The following is a 22367-nucleotide window of genomic DNA, read 5'->3' on the forward strand; positions in this document are numbered from 1 at the left end:
GAGTCGCGGAGACCCCCTGAACTCAATTCCCTATAAAAGCAAACGAATTCTGATCATCCAATATATCCAATATATCCATCCATCTATCTATACGTAAATATATATATATATATATATAATTTATATTTTAATTTTAATTTTAATTTTAAATCCTAATAATAAGGGTATGTTAGCGTATGTTGTAAGGGTGTAAGTCGAAATTCTGTCCGTGTAACGCTACGCTATTTTTAATCATTGTAAGTTATGTTCAACCTTTTTAATTTAATGTCTCGTAGCTAAGTTATTATTATGCTTATTTAATCCGAAGTAATCATGATGTTGGGCTAATTACTAAAATTGGATAATTGGGCTTTGTACCATAATTGGGGTTTGGACAAAAGAACGACACTTGTGGAAATTAGACTATGGGCTATTAATGGGCTTTATATTTGTTTAACTAAATGATAGTTTGTTAATTTTAATATAAAGATTTACAATTGAACGTCCTTATAAATAACCATATACACTCTATCGGACACGATGGGCGGGGTATTTATATGTACGAATAATCGTTCATTTAACCGGACACGGGAATGGATTAATAGCCACTAGAATTATTAAAACAGGGGTGAAATTATGTATAAGGACACTTGGCATAATTGATAACAAAGTATTAAAACCTTGGGTTACACTCAGTCGACATCCTGGTGTAATTATTAAACAAAGTATTAAAATCTTGTTACAGTTTAAGTCCCCAATTAGTTGGAATATTTGACTTCGGGTATAAGGATAATTTGACGAGGACACTCGCACTTTATATTTATGACTGATGGACTGTTATGGACAAAAACCAGACGGACATATTAAATAATCCAGGACAAAGGACAATTAACCCATGGGCATAAAACTAAAATCAACACGTCAAACATCATGATTACGGAAGTTTAAATAAGCATAATTCTTTTATTTCATATTTAATTCCTTTTATTTTATATTTAATTGCACTTCTAATTATAACACTTTTATTTATTGTTATTGTATTTAATTGCACTTTTAATTATCGTACTTTTTAATCGCAATTTTATTTTATCGCACTTTTATTATCCACAATTTCATTATCGTTATTTACTTTATGCTTTAAATTAAGTCTTTTATTTATTTAATATTTCACATTTGGTTTTAACTGCGACTAAAGTTTTAAAATCGACAAACCGGTCATTAAACGGTAAAAACCCCCATTTATAATAATAATATTACTTATATATATATTTGTATTTTTATAAAAGTAAACTAATATAGCGTTAAGCTTTGTTTAAAGATTTTCCCTGTGAAACGAACCGGACTTACTAAAAACTACACTACTGTACGATTAGGTACACTGTCTATAAGTGTTGTAGCAAGGTTTAAGTATATCCATTCTATAAATAAATAAATATCTTGTGTAAAATTGTATCGTATTTAATAGTATTTCCTTGTAAAATATAAAGCTATTTTATATACACCTCGCACGACATCAATGGACCTCATGAATCGTGTATGCAAGCCATACCTGGATAAGTTCGTTATCGTCTTCATAGATGATATCCTCATCTACTCCAAGAGCGAAGAAGAACATGAGCAAGATCTCCGACTAGTGCTTGAACTCTTGAGACAAGAGCAACTTTATGCCAAATTCTCCAAGTGTGAATTTTGGTTGAAGGAAGTCCAATTTCTGGGTCATATTGTGAGTGATCAAGATATCAAAGTTGATCCCACAAAGATCGAGGCTATCAGCAAGTGGGAGACACCCACTACACCAACTCACATCCGCCAATTTCTAGGCCTTACCGGTTATTACCGGAGATTTATTGAAGGTTTTTTGTTGATTGCGCGTCCTTTGACCGCACTGACTCACAAAGGGAAGAAGTTCGTTTGGGAGAACGAACAAGAATCAACATTTCAAACCCTGAAGTAGAAGTTAACCACCACACCTATCTTGTCTCTTCCTGAAGGCAGTGATGACTTCGTTGTGTACTGCGATGCTTTAAAAAATGGTTTTGGTTGCGTATTGATGCAAAGAACGAATGTTATTGCCTATGCTTCTCGTCAACTAAAGATTCACGAGCAAAACTACACTACTCACAACCTCGAGCTTGGAAGCGTTGTCTTTGCGCTCAAATTGTGGAGACATTATCTGTATGGAACTAAAAGTACCATCTTCGCCGACCACAAAAGTCTCCAACACATATTCGATCAGAAACAACTGAACATGAGGCAACGACGATGGATCGAGACGCTGAACGACTATGATTGTGAACTTCGTTACCATCCTGGAAAGGCAAATGTTGTAGCCGATGCCCTGAGCCAGAAGGAGAGGACGGTACCTCTTCGTGTCCGTGCCTTGAACATCATCATTCATTCAAATCTCAATAGCCAGATCCGAGTAGCTCAAGAAGAGGCTCTCAAAGAGGAGAATATTTCTCAAGAACACTTGAACATCCTCGTTTCACGATTCTAGGTTAAGGAGACGGGACTCCGATGCTTTGCCGGAAGGATTTGGGTACCTAGTTATGGAGATCTACGGAGCCTTATACTAGATGAAGCCTACAAGTTGAGATATTCGATTCATCCAGGAGCCGGTAAAATGTACCACAATCTCAAGGAACAGTATTGGTGGCCTAATCTTAAGAAGGATGTTGCAACTTAAGTTGGTAAGTGTTTGACTTGCTCGAAAGTTAAGGCCGAACATCAAAGGCCATCTGGATTACTTCAACAACCGGAAATCCCGCAATGGAAGTGGGAAAGGATAACGATGGACTTCATCAAAAAGCTATCGAATACGGTAGGCGGTTATGATACCATCTGGGTTATCGTTGACCGACTTACCAAATCTGCACACTTCTTAGCCATGAAGGAAACAGATACGATGGAGAGACTCGCTCAACTATACATCAAATGTAGTGACCCGAACTTTTCCATGTTTATATATATTAAATGAAATTGATATTTACATGATTAAGTGTTTCCAACATGTTAAGCAATTAAACTTATTAAGACTTGATTAATTGGAATAGGTTTCATATAGACAAATGACCACCCAAGTTGACCGGTGATTCACGAACGTTAAAACTTGTAAAAACTATATGATGATATATATAAGGATATATATATAGTTAACATGATATTATGATAAGTAAACATATCATTAAGTATATTAACAATGACTACATATGTAAAAAACAAGACTACTAACTTAATGATTTTGAAACGAGACATATATGTAACGATTATCGTTGTAACGACATTTAATGTATATATATCATATTAAGAGATATTTATACATCATAATATCATGATAATATAATAATTTAAAATCTCATTTGATATTATAAACATTGGGTTAACAACACTTAACAAGATCGTTAATCTAAAGGTTTCAAAACAACACTTACATGTAACGACTAACGATGACTTAACGACTCAGTTAAAATGTATATACATGTAGTGTTTTAATATGTATTCATACACTTTTGAAAGACTTCAAGACACTTATCAAAATACTTCTACTTAACAAAAATGCTTACAATTACATCCTCGTTCAGTTTCATCAACAATTCTACTCGTATGCACCCGTATTCGTACTCGTACAATACACAGCTTTTAGATGTATGTACTATTGGTATATACACTCCAATGATCAGCTCTTAGCAGCCCATGTGAGTCACCTAATACATGTGGGAACCATCATTTGGCAACTAGCATGAAATATCTCATAAAATTATAAAAATATGAGTAATCATTCATGACTTATTTACATGAAAACAAAATTACATATCCTTTATATCTAATCCATACACCAACGACCAAAAATACCTACAAACACTTTTATTCTTCAATTTTCTTCATCTAATTGATCTCTCTCAAGTTCTATCTTCAAGTTCTAAGTGTTCTTCATAAATTCCAAAAGTTCTAGTTTCATAAAATCAAGAATACTTCCAAGATTGCAAGTTTACTTCCAAGTTTTCTAAATCCATTCCAAGTAATCATCCAAGATCAAGAAACCTTTGTTACTTATAGTAGGTTATATTTCTAATACAAGGTAATAATCATATTCAAACTTTAATTCAATTTCTATAACTATAACAATCTTATTTCGAGTGAAAATCTTACTTGAAATTGTTTTCGTGTCATGATTCTGCTTCAAGAACTTTCAAGCCATCCCAGGATCCTTTGAAGCTAGATCCATTTTTCTCATTTCCAGTAGGTTTATCCAAGGAACTTGAGGTAGTAATGATATTCATAACATCATTTGATTCATACATAAAAAGCTGTCTTATTCAACGTTATAAACTTGTAATCACTAGAACATAGTTTAGTTAATTCTAAACTTGTTCGCAAATAAAGTTAATCCTTTTAACTAGACTTTTAAAATCAACTAAACACATGTTATATATCTATATGATATGCTAACTGAATGATTTAAAACCCGGAAACACGATAAACACCATAAAACTGGATATACGCCGTCGTAGTAAAACCGGGGGCTGTTTTGGTTGGGATAATTAAAAGCTAAGAATAACTTTGATTTAAAAGCTATACTTCTGGAAAAATGATTTTTATTATGAATATGAAACTATATCCAAAAATTATGGTTAAACTCAAAGTGAAAGTATGTTTTCTAAAATAGTCATCTAGACGTCATTCTTTCGACTGAAATGACTACCTTTACAAAAACAACTTGTAACTTATTTTTCCGACTATAAACCTATACTTTTTCTGTTTAGATTCATAAAATAGAGTTCAATATGAAATCATAGCAATTTTATTCACTCAAAACGGATTTAAAATGAAGAAGTTATGGGTAAAACAAGATTGGATAATTTTTCTCATTTTAGCTACGTGAAAATTGGTAACAAATCTATTCCAACCATAACTTAATCAACTTGTATTGTATATTATATAATCTTAAGATACCATAGACACGTATACAATGTTTTGACCTATCATGTCAACACATCTATATATATTTCGGAACAACCATAGACACTCTATATGTGAATGCTGGAGTTAGCTATACAGGGTTGAGGTTGATTCCAAAATATATATAGTTTGAGTTGTGATCAATGATGAGATACGTATACACTGGGTCGTGAATTGATTCAAGATAATACTTATCGATTTATTTCTGTACATCTAACTGTGGACAACTAGTTGTAGGTTACTAACGAGGACAGCTGACTTAATAAACTTAAAACATCAAAATGTATTAAAAGTGTTGTAAATATATTTTGAACATACTTTGATATATATGTATATATTGTTATAGGTTCGTGAATCAACCAGTGGCCAAGTCTTACTTCCCGACAAAGTAAAAATCTGTGAAAGTGAGTTATAGTCCCACTTTTAAAATCTAATATTTTTGGGATGAGAATACATGCAGGTTTTATAAATGATTTACAAAATAGACACAAGTACGTGAAACTACATTCTATGGTTGAATTATCGAAATTGAATATGCCTCTTTTTATTAAGTCTGGTAATCTAAGAATTAGGAAACAGACACCCTAATTGACGCGAATCCTAAAGATAGATCTATTGGGCCTAACAAACCCCATCTAAAGTACCGGATGCTTTAGTACTTCGAAATTTATATCATATCCGAAGGGTGTCCCGGAATGATGGGGATATTCTTAAATATGCATCTTGTTAATGTCGGTTACCAGGTGTTCACCATATGAATGATTTTTATCTCTATGTATGGGATGTGTATTGAAATATGAAATCTTGTGGTCTATTGTTATGATTTGATATATATAGGTTAAACCTATAACTCACCAACATTTTTGTTGACGTTTAAAGCATGTTTATTCTCAGGTGAATACTAAGAGCTTCCGCTGTTGCATACTAAAATAAGGACAAGATTTGGAGTCCATGTTTGTATGATATTGTGTAAAAACTGCATTCAAGAAACTAATTTCGATGTAACATATTTGTATTGTAAACCATTATGTAATGGTCGGATGTAAACAAGATATTTTAGATTATCATTATTTGATAATCTACGTAAAACTTTTTAAACCTTTATTTATGAAATAAAGGTTATGGTTTGTTTTAAAAATGAATGCAGTCTTTGAAAAACGTCTCATATAGAGGTCAAAACCTCGCAACGAAATCAATTAATATGGAACGTTTTTAATCAATAAGAACGGGACATTTCATCAAAGAGGTTATATCTCGTCATGGTGTGCCCTTATCGATTATCTCAGATCGCGATACCCGTTTTGCTTCAAGATTTTGGCGTTCTTTGCAAGAAGCCTTGGGAACACGTCTCGACATGAGTGCCGTGTATCACCCACAAACCGACGGTCAGAGCGAACGCATGATTCAGACTTTGGAGGACATGTTGTGTGCCTGTGTTATTGACTTCGGAAAAGCTTGGGAGAGACATTTGCCGCTAGCTGAATTCTCTTACAATAACAGTTATCATTCGAGTATTAATGCCGCACCTTTTGAAGCGTTGTATGACCGCAAGTGCCGTTCTCCTATTTGTTGGCCTGAAGTAGGCGAAAATCAAATCACCGGACCCGAGGTAGTCCATGAAACAACCGAGAAGATTGTCCAAAATTCAAGCAAGACTTAAGGCGGCCCGTGATCGCCAAAAGAGTTATGCCGACCTTAAACGTAAAGACTTCGAATTCAACGTGGGTGACCGTGTAATGTTGAAGGTCGCACCTTGGAAAGGTGTGATCCGTTTTGGAAAGCGCGGAAAGTTAAACCCGCGATATATTGGTCCTTTTGAAATCTTGGAACGTGTTGGACCCGTAGCTTACCGTCTGGATCTTCCAACTCAATTGAGCGCAGTTCATCCTACCTTCCACGTATCAATTTGAAGAAGTGTCTTGCTCCACCGGAACTTATCATACCCCTGGAGGAACTTACGATTGATGACAAACTCCACTTCGTGGAAGAGCCTGTCGAAATTATGGACCGAGAGGTTAAGACTTTGAAGCACAATAAGATTCCAATTGTTCGAGTCCGATGGAATGCCAAACGTGGACCTGAGTTTACTTGGGAACGAGAGGATCAAATGATGCAGAAGTATCCTCACCTCTTCCCGACTTCAACACCTGCCTCAGCTTAAATTTTGGGACGAAATTTCCATTAACAGGTGGGTAATGTAACGACCCGGCTTTTTCGACTTGTTTCTGTGCCTTGTGATTTTAGCGAAACTACGTATTTGTGCGTACTGTGCTACTTTATACTCTGGAATCTTTATACACATGGCTTACTTTCATTTATGTGTTAAAACGTGCCTTTAAGTGCGTAGGATACTTAACTTGATCACCGGATGCTTTATGACCGTTAGTGTCACTTAACGTTTCGAATAAACCGCGAACTGCGCACACGTTTAACTTTTTTCGTAATCGGAATATTATGACTACGAAATATTAATTATTATTTTATAAAAATAATTACTTGGGTTTTTGGATGCTTAATTATGCGTAGTAATTTAATTATGCTTACTAGTTAGTCTTGTTGGACTTTCTACCTTGTTGGACTTAAGTCCACCCTACTCTAGCTATTAGCCCATTTATTTAGCCCACTTATTAATTACTAGTGACCCAATAATAAGTAAGACAAATGTCCATTTATTAGAGAGAACATGCTAATATTTGTGTCAAGTATTATCCTTAATGTTACATGGGATCCCAACATAAGCACCTACTTTAGACAACCATTAACCAAAAAGTAAATCTTGTCCCCCCCCCCTCCCCCTACCAAAACCTACGGCCCTAATGGCCTCCCCCCACCCTCATTTCCTATAAATACCGCCCTTATTCCATCCATTTAACACTTGCTCTCATTTGTATTTCACACACACTTACTCTATTATTTCCTTTCTAGTCTTTCTCACTCTAAAACTTGTAAGTTTTTGATTTTTCTTCTTCTTCTTCTTCTTCTTCTTCTTCTTCTCCTTTCCTTTTCATGATCATCATCATTCTTTAAAAGATCAAGCTTTTTAGCTTTGATCTTGATTACATCTTGTAGATTCAAGCATGAATCCTTCAAGAACATGGAAGATTCAAGCTTTCTAGCTTTGAATCTTCACCTACTTTATAGATCTACATCTTTTTAGCTTTAATCTTATTATTTTGTTGTAAAGATTCAAACTTTTGTTTGTAATCTTCATGTATCTTAAAGATCCAAGCTTTATGCTTCAAGATCTTCAAGAACAATCAAGATGCAAGCTTTCTAGCTTGGATCTTCATATCTTTTGTTGGATCTAAGTTTTCTAACTTATGTTCTCATTATTTTGATATAAAGATCAAAACTTGTGTTTATGGTCTTCATATAACTTAAAGATCTAAGCTTTATGCTTCAAGTTCTTCAAGAACACTAAAGGTTCAAGCTTTCTAGCTTTGTGACCGTATAACTTGTGTGAAAGGGATCCAAGCTCTCTAGCTTAGGGTTCCATCACTTCATTTGACTTAGATTATGTTTATACTTGCTTGATTGAAATAAAGTTTGTAGCTTTAGTTGTAAATGTAACTTGTAATTGTGTTAAGACTAAGGATATGATGTAACCTTGGTTCATCATCCATCTAAGACACTTAAATGAGTTGTGTTCTTACTTGATCTTAATATATTGTGTGTTGATGGTAGAATCTTGTTCAAGGTGATGCTAACCCATCAACGAGTTGTACACTTGAAGCTACATGCATCAAGGATGAGAACCGTGATGAGCATCAAGCACTAAGAACCCCACTGGAGCACCTTGCTTACTGTTTTAGGGATCTTATCAGGCCACCTGGGCTACTGGAAAGTTGATTTTCAGTTAGTTCGGTTCGAGTAGATGATTTTCCATTTAGGCCTCGTCTTAATCCGAGTTATGGTTTAGGATTTATGGCCCTCCGAAAGTCACTACGCCCTTGTAACGTTGTGCTGAAATTTCTGACCTACACGCACTTAAACCATCGCCACGGTCAAACGAAGAAGAGTTAGGTTCTGAAAATTGGTCATAGGTTAGAGGACTCACATACGGAGCCATATCCACTGACTACGAGTCTTTTCGATTTATGTAGAGGTCGTAGCAGCTGATCCAAATCAGCCTATTGTTTCGATCTCTATACTTGTTAAACTTACTTAGCTTTTACAATGATGAATGAAGATGATGCTGACGCTTAAACTTATTTTATGCGCTATTAGAACTTATGAGGATAACACACTGACCTAATAACCTTTGACTTAGGTTGACGACCTTTCGGACCGACTTACTACTTGCATACTTTCATTATCGACCTTACCGCTCTTATCACTGTGAGTTATAGCATCCCTTTTTACTACTTTTTACTATTTTTGGGACTGAGATTACATGCGCCTTTTTATGTTTTACTTATTTGACACGAGTACTTAAACTTTACATATGTGTGGGTTATATAACGGCATAAACTTTCCCCTTAGCACGGTAATGTTTAACTATTGGTTTTTGAACCGGTAGACGCGAATCTTAGATATGGATCCATAGGGTTTGACATCCCCACTCGGGCTAGTCGCGCTAGCATTTAACGGGTGTTTAATACTTCGAGGACATATGCACTCGCCAGGTGTACTTTTAGGGGGTGATATTTATATTTACGTTAAGTCTAGTTACCATGTGCCCACGGTTATACATATACTTTTCATACTGTTTTGAAACATTGAAATCTCGTGGTCAATCTTATATTACCGTTACAATTTAAACTATAGCTCACCAACATTATTGTTGACGTTTTTAAGCATGTTTTCTCAGGTGCTTAAAGATTTGTTGCTTCCGCTGTTTAGAATTGTTGTCTTGCTGTTTTGACTTGCTGTTAAGGACCTGCTGTGCTAGAATTCCGCTGCATAATCTTAGAGATGTCTCAGTCATGGAACTTTTCTTTTGCATTCGTAGTTTATGTTATTTTCAAATAATGACTTTGTAACGACCTTTGTGTCACGTTATCTTTTGTAAACGTTATCTTTTATGAATGCAAAACTGGTTTTCAAACAGCATGTAGTACTTGACCGTGTAAAGATCCTGTTGTTGACGAATCGTACACGATGGTTTTGTACGGGGCGTCACAATATAATTGCTTGATTTGTATTTAACTATCAAAACCTTAAAATAAGCAAAAGATTTGTATTCACCCCTACAATATCAACTGTTGTTAATTCGGGACCAACAATGGGTATCAGAGCTTCAGTCTTGATAATTTCATATATTGGACCTGAACTCTAACAATGGCCAGTTTTCAAAATATATCTTATCTCGAGAATGGATGTTCAAACAGACCTCCTAAATTTGATGAGGATGAGTATGAGACCTGGAGAGATAGAATGATGTTCCATTTTGTATTAATTGACCCTCTTATGTCTGGTATTGTAAAAAATGACTCTTACATCCCCACTGAAACATTGCCTGCTATTGCACCTACCGATGACACTCCCAGTGTTGCAGCCAGATAGGTAGTTCTTCCTCCATCTAGATAGCAGACAGAAGGCGTGCAAGTCTTGACCTAAAAGCCAAAACTATTATTGCTATCTCTTTACCAAATCATGTTTTCAAAATGATAAGAAGTAAAACCTGTTCCAAGGCTATAATAGATTATCTAAACTTGACCTATGAAAGTAAGGATGAAGTAGAACATAATAATTGCCTTAAAATGTGATTATGAAATGTTCTTTGCTTATAAAAATGAGAGTTTAAAAGAAACTTATTTATCAGATTCACCTCCTTGATAAGTGATCTTGAAATTGTTAAAGTGAAGTCCTGTAAAAAAAATTGTTTTTTTATTGTTGGATTTTATATTAAATAGAGAAATTACTATTTATATCCCTAAAAAGTTACACTTTTAGCCCCTAAAAAGTTACACACTATGTTAGTATTCCTAGTTTATCAAAATGACATTTAAAATGGAAAAAAAAAAAAAAAAAAATTTAAACATTAAAATACAAACTCATGTTTGCGTAGTATAAGCATTATAATGATTGGGCCCTATTGTGCTGATAGTTAGTTTCCGACCCAATAAAAATACACTTACATTTTTTCATGTTAATTGACTGATTAACCCTTACATACTAAAAGAGGTGTCAAATTATATCGTTTGGCCCTCTTTTAGTTTATCAAACACCAATAACAGTCAGGATCACAATTTGGCAATTTACATACTTCTTTCAGGGTCTGATTTTTAATTTCTTTAAGGGTATAAAATTTAAATTCATTTTTAAATTAAAAATAGAAACCAAACACTACCTAAAACTTTCACGGGCCTTATCCTACTATTCATCTCGCGTTATTTTTCACTGCCATCACAATTAAACTCGAAATAGTTTTACGAACAAAACGAAACTAATGACGTTCAAAAGAGACTTTTTTTCAACACACACTATCCACACCGACATTTTAGATGTGGCTTATTTTTCTGCTCGCCCTGAGTTATTTTTCACCACCGTCACCGTTAAACATACCGACATCTAAAATAGGACTTTAACACATGCGTTTTCTCTTCTTTAAATACATAACACACTATGTTAAATATAAATACGTAAATTAAAAGGTACCGTCGAATCGCCCTCGTTATTTACGTAAATAAATAAAGTCCCGTACATAAATAAATACTGTACAACAGAAACAGTTTGGGCAAATAGAAAAAAGAAAAGGTTAGGGTTTTCTTCGACAGTCGATAAGATGGACAAGGATGATCAATTGCTGAAAAAAAGGGTTCGTGCTTTCTTCTCTCAAATCCATCCAATTCATATATTATTATTGTTAGTGTTATTATTATTTAGATTTAGATTTAGATTTAGAATATTGAATATTTGAATCGCTTTTTATATATATTTATTACAAGTGTTAGGGAATATAAATAGATTGGCTAGGATTGAATGTATGTATCATGTTTGGGGGGAGAAGGTAGTATAATTTAAAATTGACGGAATTAAAAATAGGGAAACACATGATCATCCAGTTGAAAGTTGATAAATATATACAGCTTGTTTTTGATTGTTATGCTATTTTTTATTTATTTATTTATTTATTTAATTTTACTGTTAATAAAAAAAACCCTAGGTTTCATATATTGAAAATTGATAAATATCAAAAATCTGATAAATATAAATATAAATATAAATATATATATGCAGCGGCTTGCGGTCAACAACACAAAAGTTGAAATTAAAGAGGCAGCATCAAACCTTAATAAATCTCATGGCCTAACTCTTTGTCAAGTTTGGTTCACCAGTCATGTTAAAAATAACTGCCCGGTCAAATTCTACTGTTATTATAGTGATGCTTTTAAGGATTACTTTCATGCTTGTGTCAAAATACAAGACGCGACAGGGGGACTCGCATTGAAGGCATCTGAAACTTACCAACCATACTTGTCCAGAAAGTTTATTAAAGGGGAGCTACATGCATTGCTCCCTGCCATTAATATTGAATCTAGCTATTGGTGTCTTGCTGTATGCTTAAGGAATATAAAAACTGGAGATCTTGATTATGCGTTTGAGTTCATCTTCTCATCATATGACAACAACAAGAACAACAACAACCCTCGTGTCTTCTTGGATTCACTCTTTAAAAAACTAGAGACTTGTTTGCCAAGTTTCAAGCTTTCTTCTGGTGCACCACTTGGTACCCAGTCGCTGCTGGTTGTAGATGTTAACACTTTTATTGCATTGGAAAAACATGAAGAAGAAGAAAAAGAGGATTGCATGATGGATCATCAATTGTCGAGATCGATAAAGGTATGTGTTTTTTTTTTTTACTCAAATCTATCTATTCGTTTCCTATGTGTTGTTATTTGGATTAGACGGTTGATTTATTCGTACCCCTACTTTTTTTACATTGAATTAGAAGGGAGGTTTCATATATTACTACTAGTGTTGGGAAATTTAAAGATATTGGATAGGATTGGATTATACGTATCGTGTGTGTGTGCGTGCAGTCAAAATAAGAGCTTATCATACTACTAGTGTAATTATTAAACGCTTTTCATTTTTCAGTTGCATACTAAAAAAAAACTATTTTTTACCATCAGAGTGCATTCTTTTAATCTCTATAGTTTTAGTTATTTTTGATGATTTGGAATTAAGTCAGTTAGTGGTTACTGTAAAAAATAATAGTGTGCATTTATTTGTGTTCAACTTCTTACTATATGATTATACATTATTAATGGACAGCAGCAGGGGTAATCACAGTTGGCTAGACTTGGCTATTTGGTTTGGTCGGGTCGGGCTGGGTTTGAACTTTTAATAGTAGTAAGTAAACGTAAACGTAAACAATAACACACATGGATATAAAACGACCGAGGCATGCAGCTTCTTGTTTGTTGGCTGTGCAAACTCCTTTGCAGCTAATACGTTCCTTTATTTTTATTTTTTATTTTTGTATATAATAACAGAAGAGTCCAAAAGTTGAAATTGAAGAGGCAATATGGATGCTTGGTGAATCTCATGGGCTCGCTCTTTGCCAAGTTTGGACCCACCAGCCTTTTCGTGTTACAAATGAGAACAAAAATTGTGCAGTAAAATTGGGCGTTGCTTGTCATGCTGCTTTTAAGGATTATTATAATGCATGTGTCAAAATACAAGACGGGTCGGGGGGACTCGCACTGAAGGCACTTGAAACTTACCAAACATACTTCACAAAAATTGTTAACGGGAACTTACATTCATTGATCCCCACGTCAGCATCCAAATCTTGTTGCTGTCTTGCCATATGTTTGAGAAATAGCGACACTGGAGATGTTGAATATGCGTTTTGAGTTATTCTTCACATTATATGACACCAACTTTGTGTTCTTGGATTCAATCTTTTTAACACTAGAGAGTTGTTTGCCAAGTTTCATACTTGCTTGTGGCGCACAACTCGGTTATCAGTCACGGATTGTAGTTGTTGACAATCGTGTAGAAAGATTCCACTTCTTAGCATTAATGATGAAACAAGAAGAAGAACAAGAAGATGATGATTTTAAAGGAGATGTTAAGCAACAACAATTTGGAGCGACCAATGCAACAAACCCTAATAATGTTGATGATAGAGGTTGGTTACGCGCCATGGATGTGCGTTTCTACGTCCCACCCTCATTGAAATTTGCGGATCTGAAGAAGAAAATATCTCAAAGGCTTCATCTGGTTTCAAATGCTAATTACAGGCTGACCTACTCGGTTCGGGGGTTTATTAGACCGTTATGGATCCAGCTAGAAAGTGATGAAGACTTGAAAACGTGCATTTGTTTTTGCAGAAGGAAAAAAATTACTCAACTTCCAATACGTGTCGTACCTGCATTCACCACCTCAATATCAAATCAAAGAATCCGTAGTAATAAATCACGAAACGTGATACTTAATATATCTACAAGGTTAATATACTAGCAATTAACTCCCGCACGCTAGCCTACTCTACTCAACAGTATATATGTAGTGACATTTATTTTTATTATCATCATAATCATAATATTGATATCGAAGTTTTTTTGACATTCTCACACCAAAAATATGTAAGCCATCCTAAATGATTTTATACTTAGCACGAAATGCAAACTCTTGGCATATAAAAGTTCACATATTTGTCTATTACTGTAATAATATAATAATATGATGGTCCCCATATTTGACCATAACCAAGTCCAAACTACATTATCATTTTTTTATCTACAAAAAATGTAAGCCATCCTAATATATACTTAAAACTACTACAGTATTAGAATTCTGGCCGGTCATTCAAAGAAATCTTGAAGACATGTCACTATCGACAAAAGAAGATTAAATAATCAGCTTACGGTATCCGGTTGCAAGTTCATGGGGATATCTTCAATTTGAATAACTAATCACGGAAATAACAGACCTTTGTGATGCTTCAATTGAGATAAAAATAGCCGAAGGAGGAAATGATAAAGAAAGAAAACTTACTACGTGCAAATACACATGATCGGAGAAGATATGACGTAGCATGGAGAGGGATTTGAATTGTTTTAAAGTTTGATAAAGTACCTGTGCCAGCTAGCATTACTAAACTAGGGGGACTTGATGATACGCATATATGGATCCGTATCCAATAACTTTTATTATCATAAGAATTATATATTTTACAAGTAAAAAATGAATTTGGGCATGCTAGAAGTAAGCAAGACTTGAGCAGGCCGGAAGGGGCAGGCTTGGCCGGGATAGACCGGGCCGGGAGCAAACTAGGCCGGGCCGAGAGCAGGCTAAGCCGGGAGCAAGATAGGTCGGACGGGAGCAAACTAGGCCGGGCCGAGAGCAGGATAGGCCGGGCCGGTAGCAAACTAGGCCGGGTCGAGAGCAGGCTAGGCCGGGAGCAGGCCGGGCCGGGAACATGATAGGATTGTCCGTCTAGAATCAGGCCGTCAAGGGCTTGAGCAGGCCGGAAGGGAGCGGGCTAGAAGTGAACAGGAAAGGCTCCATGCCGGACAAAAACACTTAATATCAAGGTTGTATTATACGTAAGCCCTTTAACTTGAGCATGTGCCACGTCAGCCATTCTACATGTACTACATTTGTAGTACACCTTGTAATACTACATTTTGGCTTGAGCAGGCCGGAAGAATTATTTTTTGGATCGGTAATAGTCGACTGATTCCTTTTCTACATCAAGTTATAATCGAAGACAAATTGGCATGAGCAATAGGACAACCAAGTGACAACAGATGTCTAGGAAACAATCAAGTTAAACAAATTGTAGAATTTTGCGGGATTACTCTGATTTTAACTTTCATGTAACATTTTGTTAGTTGAGTTATTAATTTATTGCTTTGTTTTATTAATTTTCTATCCAACATGTATAGCGAGTAATCTTGTGAGATAAAAGAGATCATGGTCATTAAATTATCAAACAATTAAATTAAATAATTTCTTTATTTTTAGTCATTATTCCGTGGAGAAATCAATCATTCTTTTTTTAAGACTTTGCTCTGTTCATTTGCTAAAGCTACAACTAGATCGTGTTTTGCAATGTTGGGATGAGTTTTCTTGTATCAAATTCAGTGTCAGATGAGCTTTCTTTTATCAAATTTTATTATTAAAAATAATACGTTCAGTCATGCAAAGTTACATAACAATGTTATTATGCTCAAATTTTCAAACACGTATTAGTTTTTAAATCAAGATCTTTCTAATAGAAGCCTTTAGGGTTGTCATTAAGAATTAAAAGTACACATAACATGTAGTACAATATGACGGATGTGGAAAGTTATTTGCAGCAAGTGAGTTGACTTTTTTAAATTTCTAAGTAAATTAAGCATATCATTAGAAAGAATCCAATAAATTAAAGGGCGTGTTTAGAAAAATCATTTTAATTATTATCAATGGTAAATTACAAGATAAAATGACTATATTTAAACAAACATTAGCATCCGTCTGGTTATATTATATTATATTATAATAATAATAATTATAATTATAACAGGCTAAAATGATGAACAGTGAGCCGAGCCGAGCCACTGAGCCGATATGAATAGTCAATGAGGTGAGCCGAGCCGAGCTGATGAACAGTAATCGGCTTTTGTCTTTTTTTTTTTTTTTTTTTTTTTTTTTCCGGCCCAAATTTTGTTAGTAGATATATGGGCAGCTCACACCACCGAGCTCACATTACAGACTGTTTTAAGTATTGGGCTCTATTGGGCTGATACTTAAATTTCAAGTAACCCAATCAAAATACTTTAGCTTTTCACTCATATTTATTAAACCGTTTGGAGTAATAAATTTTAAATAAATTAATAAATAAATTTTATATTTATTTATATCCTCTATCCTCTATATCTATATCCTCTATATTACTAATCCGGTAAGCTAAATCCACGTGGCGAGCATACAGATCCCCTCAGCGTTTATCTTTTTTCTTATAATTTTGAATTAAAAAAATCAGTATCAGTAAGTATAAACAACTGACGCGTGTCCTAATTAATCACAGAAACATTGAAACCGTCCCCCCTCTATCTCTCTCTAAAACCGTAATCAGTAATCAGATGCGATTCATCTGAAGATTCATCCATCGCTTGAAATTAAATTATGGGTTTATTTGTGAGATGCAGATTGTTCATGTACGCAATTAAATTAGGGTTCTTGGATTTTAGATTCAGATCGAAAAATCGTGTATCACCGCATACATAATTGTAGGTATGTATCGTTTCCAAAATTTAGAAACATTGAATGAATTATTACGGTTGATCGACGATATAAACAATTTTATACAGGTTTGTTATTTTCGATTATATCCATAAACGAATTTTGAAGTATCATCGATTTCTACAATATGGTTTTATACACCTGGGTAAAAAAAATCACGTATTTGAAAGTCAATTTAAAAAAAATAAAAATTGATGGTTAAACAAAAAAACAAGAAGATGCAGTGAATCTGCTTATATAGAACAATCCAATATTATTATTATTTATGCTTAATTTTTCGAATTTGAAAGGTTAATCTTGCGAATAATGTTGTGACCAGTTTTGTTGTTTTTATGTAGAATGTTGTCATTTAAGAGATGCACAGAAGATGTTTGATGTTTCACTATAGGTTTGTTAATGTTTATGAGTTTTATAGATTTTATTTAATGTTTATATATGAGTTTTTGTAGGTTATGAAACAAATAGATGGATTCGTGTTTGATTGGGTTGAAACGTTTAAATGCTGCTACATATAAGGTAAAAATACTCATATTCATCAACTCTTTCTTATTGATTGATTCAATTATCAATAGCTTGAAATAGATGGTTTTGGATCGTTGACATTATTATTTTCATCATAATAAATAATACCATTTTAGCGTTTTGGTATATGTTTCTTTGTTATCTCAAACTTTCTCACACTACCATTCATTTTACTTTGTTTATGATATTATGGAAGAGACTATGACTTCAATTACTACATGTTATTTATCCTCTTTTGTCAAGGTTTAAAAAATCGGGTTTTTGCTACCCCAAAACTGAGTAATATGAAGCTTATAGTTGTTTTAATTCATGACTGGTCTATATTCAATTATGTTTTTTACAAAGTTTTTGTTAATCTGTTTTTCTTGCATACAGACACAAAACAGATTTCACGAGTTTGGTGTATCAACATTGTTATTGTTTACATAAAATTGATAGATGACAAACTGTAACATAGTGCCCCAGAAGTTAATCGTGAAAGTCGATGTCAACACGAAAGGTCTGAACCCGATGTTGATGACTCCATTCATATCGTGGTCAATTCTGCTCAGCATGTGCTTAATGATGATGACCTTGTGGTTATGTTCTGTAGGTGCTAATGAGAAATGTGCCACCAGATGATGATGAGATGGTCAGTGAATTTGTGTAGTACTTTTTACTGCAAGTTAAAATGGTGGTGGCAAGACGGGTGGGTTAAATAGTGGTAAACAGTTAATACAATTAAGTTTTAACCTATAATCCATAATATTTGATTTTAATTTGAAACCTATAATCCACAATTAAGTTTGATATTTGATGATGCGCATGATCAGAAGAAGATATACTTAATGCTAAAACAAAAGAATCTTCAGGAGAAGTGAGTGTTCTTTTTGCATTTCATGTGTTTTTTTGACCTGCTTAGTGAACTTGATTTTATCTTGCATCTGTCCTTTTGCAATTTAAACAGTCTTTTTAGTGAGTTGGACTATATATATTATGGTTTAATCATATTTAGAGTATATATATTAAACAGTCTTTTTGTTTCTTTCAGATGCCTGGAGTTTGAAAAAGCAGAGAAATAATACAATCTTTTTGTTTCTTTCAGATGCTTGCAGTTTGAAAAAACAGAGAAAGAATACAATCTTAAGGTACCATTCAGTTGTTTACTATCCAGGTATAAGTTTAATGGCTAAACCCATTTGGCCCATTAGAAATAGATCATGACCCTAGTTGACTTTTAGACACAGTTTATCAAAGTGTATGTGCTAAGTAACATAATTTACTCATTTGAAAGTTCTAACAAGTTTTTTTGACGAATGAATCTTGTAATATGTGAATTTGTGGATTTAAATCAAATACACCATAAAGCATCCAGAGGATCGACAATTTATATGTTTTAAAATATAAAAGAGTGTGACAACTGACATTGTCTTTCTAAATCAAGTAGTTTAAATTGTTAATTACATGATTTATGTTAATTGTATGGTGAATGGTAAGCTATCTTGTGTTGGAGCGTTTCTTGCAAATTTTATAATATGGTAACAATGTCTCTCTCTTTCTCAAATTGTATTTTGTTTATTTCCGTAATTCAGTTAGTTCATATGGCTTGATGGGTAACGATGTACGCTGTTAGTTCATATGGCTTGATGGTGATTTTAAGGTAATTTCATAATTTAATTTTCATATTGTTATTCTATTAGCTGTTCAACATTACAAGCGTGTGTGGTAAATTGGGTTTGGGTCAACATGAGGAATTTTATGTTTAAGAACAAATGGGTCGGTTATGTACCGTGTCAAACTTTTATATCCTTTTTGTAGCTTGAATATGCAAGTAACTCATTTATCAACTGTCGTGGCGTAACAGTTATCAACTGACCATGATGTCGGGGATGACGAAATCAGAAAAGAGGTCAAAACAATTTTTCCCGATGATTCTCATATTTTTGTGCATACATGGGGAGTCTGGAGGTTAAATGGCATTATTCAGGTACTAATTTTTTACATATGCGTTTCGTAACTTTTCGTCACTGAAGGTCTATGATTGATTTTCTAATTCGATTTTACGTTATTAAAACTGATATGAAGTTCTATAATTGATTTTCAGTCTCATCTCTTTTTTTATATATATTTGTGATTTTTTTTTTTTGCACAACTTGTGTTGGTGACATACAATTCGATTAACAAGAAATATGTCGACATGAAGGCAATCGTTGATATCATCTCATCAGTTTATCTGTAAGTTTCAAATTTCTTATAATGATTAATGCATAAAGCTATGTCATATTGTATACCGGATGGTTCGGTTTTGAAACGAACCATTGTCAATATTGCATATATAATTATAAATCTGAGCGGGTTATTACTACTGAGCGGGTTCATCTTCATCTATTGCAGGTAAGGACATTGTGTACATTTCTTTTTTACATTTTATATTTAGTTATTATTAATCCGTGTCACTTTACGGTTGATTTTGTAGTTATGTCTGCTGATTACATTGCAACATAGCAGTTGTCCTCTCTGCGATCAGCTGCGCTACAGTATTTGCAACCTGCAGGCTCACCAGTGGCCGATGGTATATCGCTTTCGCTTTGCGTTCGTCTGCTAGAGATAGGAAAACTGAAAGGAATGTGAAACAATCCGATGAGGTTTGCATTCAGAATGCAAGTGAAGCCAATGACCCCGTGACTGCATCTTCTGCGTCATTTCGACAAGTATCTCTATAAAAACATGTCACGACATCGTAATCGTATAGGCATTGTTCAAGGAATATCTATGTGGTTTGGTGGTCGTCAGATGCTGTGGGAACGTCTACAAGTCATGTAGTCTCGATTCCTTCATCGTCTACGCATCATGAATTTTTGACTTCCAACGAAGGTACTTCTATTATTTTTTGATCTGTTTGTTGTGCGGTTTAGGTAATTCTATTGTATTTGTGTTATCATTTATTGTCCTTATTGCTTACCTCTTTCAATTTTACCCGCAGTAACAATACGCTCTGCTGCGCAGGCTTCTGCGATTTTAACTGCAGCTGATCAGCCTATTCTGAACAATGAGGATCACTATCGCTTGATTACCTAATTTTTACCGGTTTCTGTTGGGCCTCAGCTGTATGTTCCATATTTTAATGGGCCTTCATCCTTTGAGAGTGGGCCAGTCGCACCTTTTAACACTCTCCCAACCGAGGTCACAAGCTTCAACATCAACTATCAAGTGAACTCTGATCTTTAGTCTAAATGGCTCTTTAATTGTCTAAATGCGATTTAGGATTGATAAACTTCAACTTAAATGGTTAAGGTCACAAATGGGGTTGGTGAGTCAAGAGCCTGCTCTATTCGCGATGACTATAAAAGAGAACATACTTTTCGGCAAGGAAGATGCAACGATCGAACAAGTGATTTAAACCACAAAGGCATCAAATGCTCATTGCTTCATCTTACAGTTACCCCAAGGCTATGATACCCGGGTCTGCTTTCCATCTTTCTATAGCTTTGTTAATCTATAGGTGTCAATATGGGTGATTTGAGCCCAAGTTCATTAGCCTCGAAAAACATAGTCATAGTCATCCCAATAATTTAGAAGTTTCAGTCTGATACAAAAAAGATGAGCCATTATAAACATTAAACTTTTCAATACACATAAATTAATTTTTTTAAGGTCTATATTTAGTGAACTAACTAATTACAATTTGAACTTTTTGTCCGTTATTACCCCTATAAATAAATTGTAAATTGTATAGGCATTTCAAAATTTGAGCCATGTTCGGTTGTATACTTTGTATATGTATGTTGTTTATGTTTGTTTTTTGTTTTTTTCCATTTGCAATTCAGGTTTCGTTTCCTGCCGAATTCGTATTCACTGTAATTAAGTAGCCTCTTTATCAACATTGTCTTTCTTTATTTTCATTAATTGTAAGTCCTGCTTCATTTTTTGTCATCCTTACTTTTATTAAGATATGCATATTTGATATCTTTAGTTGTGTGATTATAATACCTACATATTAGCTATATCGCTCTTTTAATTTGCACATATAACGTCAAGTTCAAAGATGCAAAGAAAAATAGGTTTGTTGAGCATAGTTTTAGTGTTGTTGGTGAAAGTATTCGTTTTTTGAGGCACCATTTGTCACTGCAAGATAGATGTCTAGAAGGCATATATAAGATCGTTATATAACATCGTCATTTCATATATAATTTAAAAAACCAATACTGTTTGCGGAAGAGTCACCGTGCAACGCACGGGCTCATAAATCTAGTATATAAGTAAATAGAGTACAAGGGCGAATATAGAAAAAGAAAAAAGAAGTTAGGGTTTTTTCTTTCTTCGACGATACGATAGTATAGGATGGATCATCAACGGCTGGAAAAAAAGGTATGTGTTTTTTTTTCTCTCAAATCCATGAAATCAAATTCGTATATATTAAATTATTGTTATATTGTTACGGTCATTGTTAAGACTTTTAATTTTGATTAGGCAGTTCCCGTACTCTGTTACATTGAATTATGTTTTATATATTACAAAACAAGTGTTAGGGAATAAAAAGAAATTGGATAGGATTGAATACATGTAATCATGTATCTGGGGACAATATATATACATATTAAGAGTTGAATAACAGAGAGAGTTTTTGATTAGGCAAATCTTTTGTAGCAAATATATTCTCCTTTTAATTTTATTGTTGTTGTTGTCGTCGTAATAACAGAGAAAGTTTTTGGACGCCATCGACCGCTCAAGAGTTGAAATAAACG

At 34.1% G+C, this 22367-nt stretch overlaps 1 protein-coding gene and 1 long non-coding RNA gene across 5 annotated transcripts; both read left to right on the forward strand.

Moving 5' to 3' along the window:
- The first annotated feature begins 11617 nt into the window (after positions 1-11617).
- On the forward strand, positions 11618-14482 carry LOC139849127 (uncharacterized). The gene is made up of 3 exons (XM_071838797.1): positions 11618-11698; positions 12121-12723; positions 13380-14482. The coding sequence occupies exons 1-3, from the start codon at positions 11666-11668 to the stop codon at positions 13740-13742; spliced, it is 999 nt and encodes a 332-aa protein (XP_071694898.1). The 5' UTR covers positions 11618-11665; the 3' UTR covers positions 13743-14482.
- Positions 14483-16916: 2434 nt separating this feature from the next.
- Positions 16917-21555, forward strand: LOC139846922 (uncharacterized). Of its 4 annotated transcripts, none has more exons than XR_011759229.1 (10): positions 16917-17112; positions 17460-17637; positions 18019-18142; positions 18236-18796; positions 19215-19282; positions 19487-19609; positions 19808-20016; positions 20099-20496; positions 20606-21085; positions 21450-21555. It is a non-coding gene; the product is annotated as an uncharacterized lncRNA (long non-coding RNA). The 4 variants fall into 4 exon arrangements; XR_011759230.1 differs by having other exon boundaries at positions 19826-20016; XR_011759231.1 differs by having other exon boundaries at positions 17460-17509; positions 17571-17637; positions 19487-20016.
- Positions 21556-22367: the final 812 nt, after the last annotated feature.

This window comes from Rutidosis leptorrhynchoides, chromosome 5 (genome assembly GCF_046630445.1).
Source record: "Rutidosis leptorrhynchoides isolate AG116_Rl617_1_P2 chromosome 5, CSIRO_AGI_Rlap_v1, whole genome shotgun sequence".
Classification (NCBI taxonomy): Eukaryota; Viridiplantae; Streptophyta; class Magnoliopsida; order Asterales; family Asteraceae; genus Rutidosis; species Rutidosis leptorrhynchoides.